At 38.3% G+C, this 17212-nt stretch overlaps 1 protein-coding gene across 2 annotated transcripts; it reads right to left on the bottom strand.

Annotated features, from left to right (window-relative positions):
* Positions 1 to 5711: 5711 nt before the first annotated feature.
* On the bottom strand, positions 5712 to 15058 carry LOC127949112 (somatostatin receptor type 5). 2 transcript variants are annotated; one of them, XM_052546052.1, is made up of 3 exons: positions 14650 to 15058; positions 12042 to 13167; positions 5712 to 8868 (listed from the first exon to the last, which is right to left on the bottom strand). In XM_052546052.1, exons 2-3 carry the CDS (start codon positions 13158 to 13160, stop codon positions 8785 to 8787), a joined length of 1203 nt encoding a protein of 400 aa, XP_052402012.1. In that variant the 5' UTR covers positions 13161 to 13167; positions 14650 to 15058; the 3' UTR covers positions 5712 to 8784. The 2 variants fall into 2 exon arrangements, with proteins under 2 accessions (XP_052402012.1, XP_052402011.1); XM_052546051.1 differs by having other exon boundaries at positions 5712 to 8647.
* Positions 15059 to 17212: the final 2154 nt, after the last annotated feature.

The following is a 17212-nucleotide window of genomic DNA, read 5'->3' as shown; positions in this document are numbered from 1 at the left end:
AACACAATTGATTTAAACAATCCATCTGTATCGTGCAATGTCTTTACCAATTCTTCTGAAGTCGTACATTATGACATTGATCAACCATTCTTCCTAACAGCTCCTTTGGTGTTTTACTAAATAAAGAAAAATGAAAACGAATCCTTGAATGAGCTGTAAATATGACTGAAGAAAATGCAAAAATGTCCTTTTTTTTGGCTGTTGAACTCTTAATTATCATTCTGTTCGAGAACACCAACCAGCACAAGATGAAATGCTAAGAACTGTTCGTTCTGTTATTTTCTTTGGCTCAATGTGATACCAGAGTCGCACTGACCCTGCGTGAGAACGAATCGCAGGTCATGTGGAGGAGACCAGGGGTGTGTGCACTGAAGAGATACATCAAAATAACAAGGAGAGGAGAACAAAACCTACGTACAAGACAAGGTCATTCACATAGGTACAGTATTTGTGCTGTTTACATGATTTAGATATTGTTCATACCTGCAGGGGTAGACTTAATGATTTGGGGGCCCTTAAGCAAATTCCAGGTATGGGGCCCCAACACAAGAACCATGTGCTCTTTTACACCAAACCCTAATTTTGCTTGTTTGCTCCCATAGTTTACTTATGCCTTAACAACAAGTAAATAATTAATCAACCTGAAACTGTTCTAAAGCCATAACAAGATTCCTTTTTTTTTTTTTTTTTTCGGATCAAAAAAGATGCGATCACTTATTTTTTGCACTTGTCCATTTAATAAATTGTAACCTTCTTCAATCATTTTTAAAAACAAACAAACAAAAAAATATAGTGCACGGCGGTTCGCACTGTAAAAGCACTCAAACACGTCAATCTGAAAATTATGACCTGAACCACAATACCTTCATTACTGAGGTGGACATTTCTTTTTTGAGACATTCAGTAACATACAGCCTAGAATTGATGCAAAGAGCGCCCCATCATTTAATCACTAAAAGCTTTCATATACAATCTGACGATATCCCAATAAAAAACTCCCTTCACTTCACAATGAATCTGTTATATGCATCATATCTACACTTTGTTATAATGAGAGGATTCACAAGTTTTTTAGCCAGCGTTCGGAGCATAACATAAACTCTCCTGGTCTCAGATATGCCTGTGACTGGCTACATTGCACAATGCTGCAAATATGTTTCGCTAGTTTCAGATGGGGGCCCCTGATTCCCCAGGGGCCCTATAGCGGCCTCTTCCTTTGCTAAAATGTTAAGTCAAAGTACTGTAGGCTCGATCTACACCTTGCACACTTTACTACAAGCAAAACGAAAGCAGGATGCAGACGACAATTTGGTATGTATAAAGTCATCATGGAAAAAGTGTCAAATAGTGGAGCAACAATTACATTTTCTTTCTCTACATCCCACTCATTCTTTCCGCCTAATATAATTACAATCACTTTAGCTCCTGTGGGCGGGCGGCTAGGGAGGGACGTGAATCTCGCTTTAGCTTGCACCTTTTCAAATATCAGAGCATTATTAAAGATCACAGTGTGAGACAGGTGTAGACACCCACACAGATAAACATATACACTGCTTTCGTTCTGGATGTTTACGTGTCTGGTCTGAGGAGCTTATATTGAATCTCCCGCATCCCAGAATTCAGTCTGACAGGGTGCTCTGAAGCGCTGTCCTAAACGAGACTATACTGTCCTGTTTTGTTTCCGATCAGGTGTAGGCTTTATCTAACGGTGGTTTAGATCAGGACTCGGTTTTGGATGCTGGTCCAGGATCAGAGGAAAAGGGAGCCACTGAAAAGGTCACACAGTTAGGGGTCTTTGCAGAACGACTGCTTTCATCATCATCAGGGTGATTTATTCATATATTTATTATTGATTTCTGTATAGATGCTAAATATTATGTTTCTATTTATATGTAAATTGTAATAGCTAAATTTGCTAATTTCCTAGATTTGTCAATGTTTATTACTGAGTTTTGATGTTATGCCACATAATTTTTGTATCTTTTGGATTGGGGTACATATTGACACATATTGAATGATATGCAATGAAAACACATTTTGCAAAAAAACATAAGCACCATAAAACAGCCACATTTTTCCAGTTCTGTAGCTCATAAAACCCCCATAAGAACAGTTAGTCCAGCTCTACACTCATCCATGGACAAAAACCCCATCCAAAATCAAATTCAGCCACCCGTGTCTCCATGTTTTTCAAGTTTCTGTTGGCAATGACGTACAGTATATTTGTTGCTGAAGTGTGAATGTGTGTCTGCTTGGGTTAGCTTCGATTAAGCAAACAGTGTCTTGCAAAAGATTGAGTCCCAGTTGTTTCAAATTATGTTCCTGGGGTTCCTTGTACAACCATAGCAAATTTAGTTTTTGCTACTGAGAGGGACAAACTGTACAGTGTTGATGTCAAACCAAACACAAAGGAATTCAAAAGTGAGTGTTTGCACTATTAAAGATTCGCAGCTATTGAGTATAAATGTGAAGGTGTTCCCAGTCAGCAGTAATGATCGTCCAGCGTCAAACGATGCATTGGCAGAAAGAGTCTGTCGGCAGCGTGCAGAATGAGTAGCAATCAAATCAGCTTCACGCTCGAACAGACAGGAAACTCTGCATTAGAAAGAAGCAGCGGCAGCTTTTAATGAGGTTTTCAAGGTTGCTCTTGTTGGGTTTGCAGTTTGGCAGCTTCATAAATTCTCAAATTCCCCCAAGTCTGGATTCTAGTGCCTTGACCTTCAGAAGGAAAGTTTACAAAGTGAAAGGTGTAAAAAAAAAAAAAAATAGACCTTGCAGAAGCACTTCAGGTTTATTAAAGGTGACTTGTTTAGCTAAAAGTAGTTCCAGTTTCCCATGCAGGAGGATATTCATCAAAAGCAGTCGGAACAAGAGCGAACAAGGCATTATCGGTCTTTGCTGTTGGCATTATCGGTCTTTGTTTGTATCGCTCTTTGTTGTCAGAGCAGGGACTTATTAGAGCAGGAGAAATGGTGAGAACGGCCTTCATTTATTCCAAAGAATGCCGGATATCACTAAGCTTTCGCTGGCTTATCTCAAACATTGGAAATCCTTACTCTTTGTAGGCTCCCCTGAAATTTGTGTGCAAAGCGGTTGTGTAAGTTCCCTGAGATTTTCAGTCAAAGCCAAAAAAATCCAGCAGAAAGATCTCATGGTTATAAATAATGTCAACGCGCCGTCCACTGGTACAAGGAACATCCCACTAACATTAATGCATCACCTCTAGGTTCTCTGGGGTGTTGCAGTCCTCCTCCTCGTGCCAGAAGTTGAAGTTTCTCACTAGACACTGCTGAATGTTCCTCCTCAGAGCAGCAAGGAAATGTCCAGATATTGCTCAAGACCTAAGTGTTTAAAGAATGTCTCGAAGTTACTGCCAGACATCTGTGGAAATCATCTGAAGTCTTTATATCAGTCGAAGCTCTCTACCTTGATTCAGCTGTTTTGTACCTTTACATTTGATACAAATCTGCATATAAATTAGGTTTTCTCCTTTACAATAATAGCCTTGTACAAAAACGTGTAATATGGCATGAAACGAAGGAAATGTGATACTTGTTTTCCCAGCATGTTTTTTGCTACCTGTTTTGTTTAAACTGTGGTCAGTATTTGGCATTTTTACTACCAAGTGTTGAGGTATGTTCACTTAAATGTCATTTTAAATGTCACGTTTGTAAGGTTTTAACAGAGTTACTCAGAATTTGTTATTGTTTTTAACCACCATAGGCACTGAGTATGTGATTACATTAATTGCATCTTGTATTATCTTGTCATTTTAAGACTAGAAAAGTGTTTAACTTTTTTGAACAGGGATCCACACTGAATTTATGTTATTTGCTCTTTCTGAGATACACTGGGCTCTTGATCGTGTTTGCCCTGATGCTAAAGTATTTGTCTTTTCCTAATCCCATGCCCTAAACCGTATCTGGTTTATTAGTTTTTGGGGGGCTTGCTTTCTTGTGTTATTGCCTGTCGGATCTAAACCTAAGATTTGTTGCTGTCAAGCTGGAAAAAGATAAGCCTGTCTGATGAGAAGGATGCTTTATTACTCTGCATCTTTGTTTACTTCTGCTATATTCATGATTTGAAGTCTGTGAGAATCCTCCAGCATCCACGGAGCCTCTGCTATTTGACACAAAATGACTTCTCAGATAAGTGTATTGTTGCAGAGAGAGTTCAGCTCTGTCTGAGATGACAATGTGAAAGTGGATTGAAAACGAAGACACAAAGAGTCTTTTTATCCTCCCTGGGCGGGTGAACGTGGAACGAGGGAATGTAAAGCAGGAATTGAAAACCTGATTGAGCTGGAACAGAGGAGCAAATGGAGGCAGAGTGAGAAAAGATGGGAAACTGAAGCCTCAGGATGAGACATTACATCTGAAGAAAAAGCAGTTCATACAAACAAACAAGACCAGGAGACAGTTTTCATTTAAACTGTTTTAATTAGTCTTTTATGATGCCCCTGGTTATAGGACTAAATTTGGCTTGATGCAGCAAAATGCAACAGTGATTTACTGGTTTGCACACAAACATAAGAGCTGCATGCTATTACTTACATAACAAAAACTGCCATTTTAGTTTCTGCTTATTAAAATATGGCACAAAGAGACATATAGGCTATGCAATTTAAGTTTTAAGCCAATTAAGTTTAAACTTTTCTCCTAAAATGGCTCTGAGCGTCCAAATAAATGACAAGATCAGCAGGTGTAAAGTGGACGGTTTTCTGTAAATTATTGCAAAAATTTTGGACTTTTCTTTATATAAGCTATTTTACACCTTCAGAAAGCTTGCAATACATCGCTGGAAACATATCGATGACTTTTACGGTACTTGTATCCTTTTTTGGCTTGGCACTTCCCTTCCCATGATCCTTTGCGCAGTTTCTTTCTATGATGACGGCGATGATGACGCAGAAGGGCACTTCAAGAAAAGTCTTTTGGTCCCCTACACCCTTCAGCTCTTAAAAGCTCTCACTCCGGAGAACAAACCCTTTGAAGGCATTAGCATACTATCATACACTAAATGTGAATAGTATGCTGATTGTCTGCCATGTATAAAGCATGTACCACCATTATACACTGCAAATAGCATCTACCCATTTACAGTGAATTACATTTTCAGAGCTTCAGTCATAAAATCAGGTAAACGAATTAATGGTTTTTGCATCGGGGCCTGTACAACACCATTGGCCTTTGGATTCTGGTCATTTATTGAATATGTACATGTCTTAGCAGCTACTAATTAAAATTGTTGAGAAGTGTAAAGGACCCAATAATAACCAGCAGGAATTCAAAGACTGGTCATGTGATTGATTTTTAGTTTTCTCTTGCAGCAGATGTGTATGTACTTTCGTTCATGAAGGTTTAGGAGTGTATATAAAGATTGATATATCACCTGACATTTAAAGGCTCAAAAGGTTATGTCGTCTTGGGCAATATGGCAGATTTTAAATTGCATGCTTCGAGGTGGTCCTGCGCAAGCCAAGCAACTGTCATTGAGATGAATGGAAAACGCAAACAGACTCTCTCCAGACATTACAAACCTCCTTAAAGGTATTGCAATTCAAGTCTGGTCTGGTTATTGCTAATTAAAAATGCATTTTGTTCAAATACTTGAGTAGCAGAAACAACGCCTGACAAAACTCAAAAGTCTGCAATGGTACAGTGTCACCTGAATGCAACTCAGATTTGAAAGAAAAACCAAGAGCAAATGGCTAATGAATACACTTTTTTATTTAGACAAAGACATAGTATATGTACAGCTTAAATATTCAGATTCTCACTTAATTGATTTCATAAGTAATAATCGCATCAGCTATTCAAGCGCACTCTTAATGTCAGCAATATGTCATTAATATAGATTTCTGATATTAAGTATTGACGAGACTGAAGGGTCGCTTTCAGAAAACTGTGTATTTAAATATCTCTAAATTTTTTATAAACATTTTCTTACACAGGTTTCTGATAAGGATCGCGAAAAACAAATGAATAATAAAAAGTAATCATTAAAAAGTAACATTAATACCAGCAACACTGCAGAACAGGACATTTGCTCAGCATCTCTTCAGCACAGAGTGATTTGTTAATGCGTCATTCACAGCTCCTAACAAGTCCAGAATCAAACAAGTCTTTGGGTTTAATAGAAGAATCTTAAGCTTGCTGACTGACATGGACAGGCCTGAAATATGCCTGCTGAATTATGAGTGTCATCCAAGTTAATATCAGAGGCACGTTTAGCATTAACAAAGCAATGCACATTCTTTATAGCTTTTATGAACCGCTAAATACACATGCCGACACGCAGAATACTTAAATCACACAAGGAAGATCTTTGTAGCTAAGGAATTGAAGCCATTTTTAGAAACTTCCACCAATGGTACAGAAGGGTGACTGCGACCACACTGGATGGGTTCATCCATCCCACACCAATTTGTCTTTTTTGTTTTTCGGCAAATGAGACCATTTGTACATCAAACATCAATAGAAATAACTTAAGAAAGGCGATGATAATGTTTGTTGGTGCGGTTTCCATTACACTTTACAATATCATTACACAAGTGAAATTATGTCAAAAAGCGTTCTTAAATATAAACCATATGAATACGTTACACGTAACAACGAAGCATATGAACGGAAATAACCCTCACCAGTAAACGACGAGGGAAGAAGCCGAGCAACAAAGAAAGCAAACAACAGGTTGTGTCTCTAAGGCCTCCACTGATGCCTCGCATTCTCAAACGTCTGATCTGGGACAAGAAAAGGCACTTTGCTACATTTGGCAGAGAGCAGAGGACAGTTTAAACATGTCGATACGGATCAGGAAACGCTATCTTGACCCTAATACTCGACAACCATTGAACACCACACCCTAAAGTACTTTAAAATCTCAGTTTCCACAGATTCCCATCCCCTCTGACAGGTCAAAAAGTTCAGTTGGCTGGGATCCTGACGTCCAGAAGCAATCTTTCACTTCTGGTTATACCTGTCAGTGCAGGTCCCCAGATGAAGAAAGGGAAGTTTCTGCCCAGTGTGTCGAGGGTCAACGGCTGCGCTCTGTCCATTCACTTCATACGTCCACCCATAACCCTGTTGAGTCGCTGACCTCTGGAAAAATATATCTAAAAAACAACTGGTTTGCATTGCAGATGTTCTTGTCAATTAAAACCTTTGACCTACATACTGCAACCAAACATAGCATTCATTTGGAAAGGAGTACAACAGAATCATTTACTGTGTTTTACATGCATCTCTCTCTGAAAACCTTTAGGATCACTGATATAAATTAAAAAATTTATGCATTTATCGGTTCCCTTGGAATCGAACCCACAGGCTTTTGAGCTGCTAACGCAATGCTCTACCACTATTTAAAAAATGTCTATATAGTTACGTTATTAACTTTAAGTTTTGCTTCTGTTTAGTTATATATATAAGTACTTCAACGCAAATTAAATGAAAATGAGAAATTTTCCCATTGCAATAACATTAAAACATTTCAAGAAAACAAGATTTTTACGGTTTTACTTTAGTTTGCACTGATAACCCTGCTGATTTGGTTTTATCTTGTAGTTGGAATATTGTTTGATCTGTTTAAAAGGGAATATTAATAATAACTGGGTGCCGGTCGTATTCGAATGAGTTTCCAAGTATTACATCAAACTTCTTGGAGTTGTGCTGCACTTTTTGATTGCTGAACTCCTGAAGGAAAACAACATATTAGTCTGTGGTTGTGAAGGACACTGGGATACACACAGTTTTTCGCAATCAGCTGTAAGCAGGTACATTTAATACATATTCTGTGTGTGGGTGTTTCTTTTTTGTACACTTCACATTAATCATTTGATTGTAGAGGAGAAAGAGAAAAGGTTACTTTGTGTTTAATGCAGGAAAATGATCAAATGTTTCTGTTTTAAAGCCTGTGTTTGTTAACATTCATCATCTTCTTCAGTCCCCTTCATTTGCATCTGAAGTCCTGTCTCTCTTCTAAATCCCTCTCGCTTCTTTTTCTTCCTTTCTTAAAACTCTTTAAAAGTTGGGCCCAAAAGTCTGAGACCACGTTGAAAATCTGGGATTCAAAATGTAATTTAATCCAGAAAGTAAAAAGAAGGTATTTGGATTGAAACATTTTTCAAAACAAATAAATGTAAAATGACATTTATAAGATTTCAGACCCTGCATTATTCCTTTTTAAGTCATGCTGGAGAAAGTCAATGATTATGCACATAATCATGAAACAAAAACTTTAAAAGCGATTTTATTAAATTCTAAAAACACGAAACAGATTTTCACTGGTGGCCTCAGACTCAAGGTTTTTAATAGTATTTTACAAATTCACAAATAGTAATTCTTAACTGATTAAATATTTGAAAGCATTTAAATTCAACACAGAATTTTCCAGACCGCTTTGAAATTCCTGACATTTTCAGGTTTCCTTGTGCATGAAGACCCTGTGTTTCCAGAACACACTGGACCCTCCACCCAAAACAAAGTATCCTGGCATTGTTCGGATGGGCCCTCACGACCCCCCGGGGTCACAGGTCACGGCTGGAGCTGGGCGTGGAGACAGCGGGCACCGGGTGGAGGCTGAGCTCTGCTGCGTGGGAGGGCGGAGTCACTGGCACATTCAGGGGCGTGGCTTGAGGCTCAGGCCACACCTTCCACAAGAAGTCAGAAGAAGAGACAGGCGGACAGACAGACAAATTGAAGGGATGAACGGAGAGACGATAAGACAAGAGAGCACAGGAAAGGAGACGAAATAAAGATGGAAAGGACAGACAGAGAGAAACAGCGTTTAGAGAGTGGACTGGCCAATGATCTGGGGTCTTGCAGGCTGAGGCTTCTCAGACGCGCTCATGCAAGACTGTAACTGCAGATCCTGCAGAAACACAGAACAGGACAGACAGTGGCACCTCTGCACTGCTGTGTGTGCGTCAAAGATGCTGTTCTGAAGTTTAGGAAAATAATGATGCAATAATGAAAACCCTGCCATTAGTTATTTCAGACACAGTTTTTTCAGCATCTCTCTATTTGTGTTCCACTGAGAAAATAGCAGCATACAGGTTCTGGAACAACATTGTGGTGAGTGAACAATGACAGAATTACATTTTTAGGTGAACTGTCCCTTTAAATTGCATTCGTAAAAACAGAAGCCTAACAAGCACAACATTCTTCCCTTCTATTTCCCAACATTTTCAGCCATTTTCATATCTTTCTTTCTTCCTGTTCCTTCTTTCTTCCTGTTGAATAACGTGTTCTTTCTGGTGCACAATGTGGTTTTAATTCAGCCCCTGAGATTCCCTGCTGGTACTCCTCAAAACTGAGAGAGAGAGACTATTTAACTATAACTCTTGAATGATACTGGAGATGGTGCTCGGAAGCGGGATCTGTGAACCTAATTGAATTTAATATATTTATATTTATTAGATATATTCGATTTATGATGTATTAAATAAAAATTTTTTTTCACACAAACAAGGGAAATAAAGTGGGCAAAGTAGCTGTGTAGTGTAACAAAAATTGGCACAAGCTGTCCATTAGCTGAATCTATGTAATGCTTCCAGTGTGTACTTTATTTAAATAATGAGAGTGATCTACTGTTTGTTTTGTGCCAGAGTCATTTGGTCTGAAAACTTGTGGTGATGATTGGTTTCTCGGTTCAAGACCAGCAGGTTTAAAGAGCCATTTCTAGGCTATATATTTATTTATTTTGCTCTGTAAACATGCAGAATGGAGCCAAATTGGCCTCCGGTTCCAGCAGTGCTACACTGCCGGAGAAAATGGCTAAAAGAGAGAGAGCGAATGTGTGTTTTGTGTCTCCAGCAATCAGACTGAGTATCAATCAAAGCAGGGAAAGCCAGTCTGCCACAGAGAGACATTAGAGCTGATATCAACTCTGCGGATGCAGTATTGGCTTAAAGAGACTGGCTTTTCCCCTTGATCCTACATCAGATGCTATAATATCCATCAAAGACGAGGAATTCTTCAGTCATACAGACCTGATTCAGTCTCTAGAGCCACATGGCTATGATTTCCCCACTGAATGAACTATGGCATCGTCTGATCTCACTCCCGGAAGGACACTCTTATAATACACTCACATTTCTACACACACACATACATACACTCCCTTTTGGTCCAATTGGTCAAGCTGAACCATAACACAGAGAAATACATTTCACCATCTCTTGTACTAGGGCTAAACAATATGATCAAATAAAACTGGTGAAAATGGGTATGTAATGTATTCATAACAAAAACTGATTTAAAATGAATCAATGGTGTAAGATTTTGGTCATACTATTGCTCAGCTCTTTTTCTCTTTCTTTTTTCATTTTTTCACTCACGTACACACACAGATGCTAATATACATGGACACTGGGAATGTTTATTGGGAACATATGAGTTGTTTTTGTCCCTAAGGGCACTAAGGGGGTTAGGACTGATGGACAGGAAGACACAAAAACACAATCTTTCTCTCTCTCACTCAATTTGCTGCTTAGTAAATCAATTTCACTGAGATTGTCTCTTTGGGGCAGCTGTATCGAACGTAAAATTCTCAGCATGTGTGTAATCTACAGAGAGTTCAACTGGCCCTAACTGGCCCTAACTGTATCCTTTGTTTTTCTTCTTCTACAAAACAGTTTAGAGGAATAGTTTAACAAAAAGTAACATTTCTGTCAACATTTACTCACCCTCATGTTGCCCCAAACCCTTCAGTGGAACATAAAACATAACGTCATGATATTCAAAATTTTAAGATAGACTTTTAAATGTAGATCTTAAATTCTTTAAGTTTCCTGAATTGTTTTGGTTGACCTTTTTGTTCATATGCATTGATTGTTAGAAGAGAGCATGATGTGAAAACTCGGCTAAACATCTACTTTTTTTCACAAAAGAAAATCAGTCAGGTGAGCAAATGCTTTGAGGATTTTCATTAATATAATTGCATTTTTTTGGGGGGGGGGGGTGAACTTTGCCTTAAACAAATTCAAAACAATCAGCAACACTTTACAATAAGGTCACATTAGCATGAGTTAATGCATTAACTTACAATAAGCAAATCTTCTCCTTTATTTCATGTTAGTGCAGGTCAGCTAAATAGCATTAATGTACACAACTTTGGATTTTAATAATGAATTAATAAATGTTAACTAATATAAATAAATAGTTCAGAATTAATTTTAATTGTTAGTAAATGTAGCAAATGGAACTTTCTTTTTAGTGTTACTGAGCTTTTATGATCTAAAACATTCAACATATCAGACAATGCAAAGAACAGAATGACTAAAGGTATGTTTACACAGTGCCAAAATCTAAAAGTTTTTACTTATAATTTTTTTTTAGTTTTCATACAGATAACAACGTTGTTAAAATGGTCAACTTTCACACGGATCAACAAAAATGACTATATATGCTGCATTATGCATGCCAGGCAAGTAGTTGTCATGTCACTTTGTAAATAAACACTATGCGTTTATGGAAGCATTCTTCTTCAGACTGGTGAATACAAATTCTGTTTTGCTGTTTTGGTTTTAAAAACACTGAACACGTAATATGCACGCGCACTTTGAAACCCATATTCAAAAGTTTACAGAAACACACAATGCTGTTGTTGTGTAAATTAACTACAAAAACGCATAAAAAGTTTTCGTATTTAATTGAAAACGTTGTCGCGTAAACATCCCCAAGACTAAAAATATGACCCTTTAGTGATATAAACTAGGACTTGCAACATCAATGCATCAAAATAATGTATTTAAAATGTATTAATGTATTAGTAAAATTTCTATTTTAAAAGAAACGTAAAGTTCTGTGCATACATCGCATTTAGAAGTACCATTTAAAGCTTATCAAGTTTCAAGTGTAGTTCAAGCAAGCTGACAATGCATAAATGGTATGTTTAATTTCACGTTAAGTGTGTGGTTAATCGCACATAATTGGACGCAATTGATCACAATTAAAATTTGTATCTTTTTATCTATTAACAGCCCAAAAATAAACATTCAACACTTGTCAAATATGTGAAATGTGCTTTCAGGGTTACTGTACCTGGCTGCCCTGTGCATGTCCATTAAAGTCATTGTTCCGAGGTGCAAGGAAGGTTTCTTGGGTCGTCGTTTTCTCCGTCCGCGGCACACTGGGATCGCCATCCTCCACGCCATTTGTCTTGCGCACGCACAGCACCTTCCGGAAACTCTGCTTGAAGTTGTCGGACAAGAACCCATAGAGTAGCGGATTGGCACAGCTGTTTGCATACGACAGGATAACGGCAAAAAAATACACCCCGGCCATCACGCTGTTCTCCGGGAGAATGAAGACTAGGTTTACGATGTTGATGATGTAGAACGGCAGCCAGCAGAGGACGAACACCACCACGATCACCACCACCATGCGGGTCACCTTTCGCTCTGAGCGTCTGCGTTTCGTAAATCCCGCCCGCGCACCGGACGACTTCACCTTGACTACGATGAGCAGGTAACACATGCAGATGACCAGCAGGGGGCCAAAGAATCCGAGCGTCGCAGTGTAAAGTATGAATGCCGTCGACCAAATGTCTCGTGGCTCCGGCCAACTCATGTTGCATGAGTTAAACGTGTCCTGAACGTCAGAGAATATCACCACGGGGAGAACAACGATGAAGGAAAACGCCCACACCGCTGCGCTAACTGCTTTAGCTACTCGTGGTCGGCGCCACTTAGTGGAGCGGATAGGATGCACCACTGCTAAATAGCGATCAATACTCATCACTGTCAAACAGAAGATGCTTGTGAATTGATTTAATGAGTCAGCTGTCATAACAACGCGACACAGGAATGAGCCAAACGGCCAGTAGGACAGTACGTTTTGCGTCGTAAGGAACGGAAGGCCCAAAATATACAGCTCATCGGCCACGGCCAAGTTTAAAATGTAGATGTTTGTAACTGTTTTCATTTTAGCATAACGCAAAACTACGTAGATAGCCAGAGTGTTGCCAGTGAGTCCAACGATGAACACGGTGAATGATATGACTGCAGTTACCATCGTGCTGCTCCCTTGAAAAGGCATGCTTTGATCGGAAACATTGCCAGTGTAATTCCCAACTGGACTTCCTGAAAATCCCATTCCAAAAGTGGAGTTATAATCCCCTGGGATTGTCCCCACCAACCCAGATTGGTTTATTGACTCCATTCTGGAACTGGAATGGACAGAAAGATAAAAACGGTCAGAAATTAGTGTAGAGGTAAGATGAGTGACCCAGAGAATATAAAGCAGCAATGAATCCAAAACAGCTCAGTGGAAAGGTACATATTTCTCTTTATGCAGGTATGTGTTTTTCAGAGGGAGAGAATATGGCTTGTGTTCATTTAATGTGCTTGAGATGGCTTGTTTTACAGTAAGAGATCAGAGAGCCCGAATCAGTGCAGATGATCACACCTCAGCTATAAAGATCAGTGCCAAAACCCACACAAGGAGACTGAACTGACACAACGCACACATGCATATCTCTCTGTCGCTTTCTGTCTCCTGTTGTATGTCTCTCCTCAGTGTTGCATAGTGGCACAGCACGTTCATGCATTAAAAACTATGTTAAAAAGCATGGTTTAAAAAACACTATAGCTTACTTGACATCTACAGAACAAAATCATTTTTTTCAAGCTTTTGAACTAAAGAGGCAACACACAGTTAACTATGGCGACAAATGCATTAAGAAAATGCCTTTTTTGTTTTGTTTTATATATATATATATATATATATATATATATATATATATATATATATATACATTAGTCCAGTGATCAATCTTCACAATGCATTTTTCTATCAATCTGAGCACAGCTGAGCCAAAACAGACTGTCAGATCATTATCTAAGAGAGAACTCATTTGATTTCAGTTAACCTTAAACTAAATTTTATGTGAATGTAGATATAGGTTATGTAAATTCTCACCTCCAAACCATATAATAGTTTTCAAACCACTGAAAATTACAATGATATGGAATTAAATATTTAATCTATGCGCTAACCATAAGTTTGAACTGTGTTCTCAAGAAAAGAGACAAAGTTGGGGCAACTTGTCACATATGTATACATTTATACTGTTTTTTTTATTTACATTATATTTTGGCCATAACAATGTTTTATATTTACGGACTTCACTGCTGCTTTCATGCAATTCACAGCATTTACCCGCAGAAATAACGCACTGGAGCTGAATCTCGACTTATTTGCTAAAAAACAAGCATTTTCTTTCAAACTATCTGCTCTCATCTTGATGAAATCAGCTTGAAGTCGTCAAAGACAGTGATAAGAACGATGTGCCCCGGTCTTTCTTGATTGATTACATTATTTAGAGACATTATTTATTATGTTTGTTTAGAAATTGACACTTTGTTAAACTGCGTAAAAAAAACTAAAATGCATATTATGCTATTCATCTGGGATTACATTGAAACTTAATAACTTAACAAATCACATGCATTATTGGGGAATTCTAAATAATTTTTTTACATCTTATTTTGGGCAACGTACCATACGATCAGTGTATCAACGAAAACAGTCCTAAAGCAATTAAAAAATATTCGTACAAATATTAGGCTACAACAAGATTCCCTGGATGAAATGTTGACTAAAATAAAATAAATACAAATCTAAATCTGAAACAGTAAACTGTGCTTACCAGAGAATGTATCAGTGAAACGCAGGAAAGTGTGAAACACCCCTCGAAGGTGATGAGAAGAGAAGAAAAATGTAATAAAAACAGGAAAACATAGTGCAGGTTAAATCTGTCAGCATAGCTATCTGAATTATAGCTTGAGGAGATACAGCCTTTGCGTGCGCGCTCTCGCAGTGTGCAGCCTCGCGACAGGTGATGGCATCTGCTGCCCGATTCACTCCGAGATCGAGCTAAACCTCCCTGTTAAACCTGGAGAGAGAGAGAGAGAGACAGAGAGAGACAGAGAGAGAGAGACCCCTCAGTTAAATCGCAATCCTGCAGTCAAGCCGTGCGCGTGCTCCAGTCACAACCGATCATCACACAGGGTAATAGCTTTTTAACCCGAACTTTTTCCATATGCCAATCATATAGAGTTTGAAGGAAGGCGAGTTCTAATTATAGTTTTTGAATATTTAATTTCCACATGCAATAGAGCCAATAAAGTTGATGCGCAGTTTTAAACTCCTCCCTTTTTTACCTTATATGGCTCAGCGCAGAACGTAAACAACAAAGTTCGCGGGTGAAACAGTTTGAACTGATAGAGCGTAACGGAAGATTTTATGTTAAACTTTTGTCTGTTCCTAATATAAGCTAATTAGAGGACTTTTAATGGTGAGTATGAAGCGTATGGATACTTTTACGGTGCAGTTGAAATCCTTCTTGACAGCAGTAGGCCTATCTACATTTTTAAATATGAAAATGATTTGTACAATCTCTGAAGTAAGTATTAGTATTTATTACAAACGTTATCCCTTGAATTACAACTTGCATTAAACGGTAAAACTGTTTCCACTACAAACCGGTGTGTTAATAACTAAGATGCTAAATTTATATAATATGATAAGACACAGCAATTTGCAATATCAAGAAGCAAAAGGAGATTTTGTATTGCTAAAAGTAGCCCATAAGGCCCTTCAAATTTACAAATGGCCACACCCATTTTTACAGAGGCTTATTATGCACTTCATGATAAACAAATAGAGTGAACACTATTATTCTGTGAAATTCCTTTAGGACATTTGTAAATTATTGAAAATCTTAATTTGTTGTGACCACCAAGTGTAAACACAAAATTCCACTTTCATTCAAATATGCATAATTTGGTATTATTTTTGCAACCATTTGGTTTTTGTTATTGTGGCATTATGTTTACGGCACTTAATAACTTTTCCATTCCACATGTTCATTACTGTAATGTGTTCAGACTTTTACTTTAGCAACATCAGCGGCAAACTTTTCCATTACTTTCAAAGATTTGCATGATTGACATTATGAAGAATAATGTCAAAATGCAGGAAATCTTAAAAATAGCCAAATGGAATTTCTTATTTCTCATATTTGACCTGTTCTTGACAGGTTTTGTGAAATTCACCCCTTTATCCATCTTTCAAGAGTGCCAACAACATAGCACCTCCGATGTGAACCATAGCAGCTTTAGCCATTAAAATGAGTGGTGCAATCCACACGGAGACCTGAGAAAGTTTTGATTCCTGACATGACCTGGAGGTAGATGTGCCTTTAACAAGCTTAAAGTAACTTTTAGAAGAAGGTGCGAGACAAAAATGAGGCGTACGGCTCACACATGACATCTGAGGCGGTGTGACAGTGCCACCTTATTACATAATTCACTTCTCAGCGGGAAGCAGAGTTCCTGTACTCATATCTCACCTACAGCTGGTTGATTTTTCCATAATTAAGCAGCAGACAGATAAAACAGGAGCTTTGAGGTGCGTGCAGAGTTGAGGTACACAGAACACACCGTTCTAGATGTTAATCGCACAGAAACAGATGGCATCTTTCATCAGGCATCACTGGGGACTTTTTTTTTTTAGGTACCTAGTACAAAATCGTCATACTGCCTGACAGATATCACTGAAATGAGACATTTTGCAAGAAATATCTCTCCATCTTGTCAATCATTTTGTACGACTGAGATTGTTGGCCTTTTCGGAGGTCAACGTTTCGCAAAGAATATGCATACTTCCTTTCAACATTGTATGCAAAAAAAAAGGTCACAATGCTGGCGTTTGTGGAGTGTGCCACCACAGCTGAATAAAATAGTTTGTCTTTTGTTGTGACAAATGACAGTGATATCTTTGCTACTAACATACATAACTGACATACATATAACATACATATCTCATTCACATTTACAGGTGGAACTCCTGTTGTATAGCATTAAAAGAAAATAAAAAATCAATTTGTCTCTCAACAAGTACTCAGTGTTAAGACGGTTGGGGTATTTGCTGCTGAGAAACTCCCGAAGATCCATAAAACACACACACACACACACACACACACACACAGCAGAGATCAACTGAAGTGCAGTTCATTCATGCCTGAGGCAGCTCTGAACTCGACGAGTACACAGCAGGATAATTACAGATATTGATGAACTAGAATCCACATGTGTTCCTGCAAATCTCCAGCTTCTCTCTGATTCATCAGTGTTTCCTAGACGCCTCTGACAGGCCGCATTCTGTTTCAGAGATCATCATATCACGGGGTATATTTAGGCTACAAATCT

This window comes from Carassius gibelio, chromosome B1 (genome assembly GCF_023724105.1).
Source record: "Carassius gibelio isolate Cgi1373 ecotype wild population from Czech Republic chromosome B1, carGib1.2-hapl.c, whole genome shotgun sequence".
Classification (NCBI taxonomy): Eukaryota; Metazoa; Chordata; class Actinopteri; order Cypriniformes; family Cyprinidae; genus Carassius; species Carassius gibelio.
Note: the sequence above shows the minus strand (reverse complement) of the source record. Positions and strands in the feature narration are given on the sequence as shown.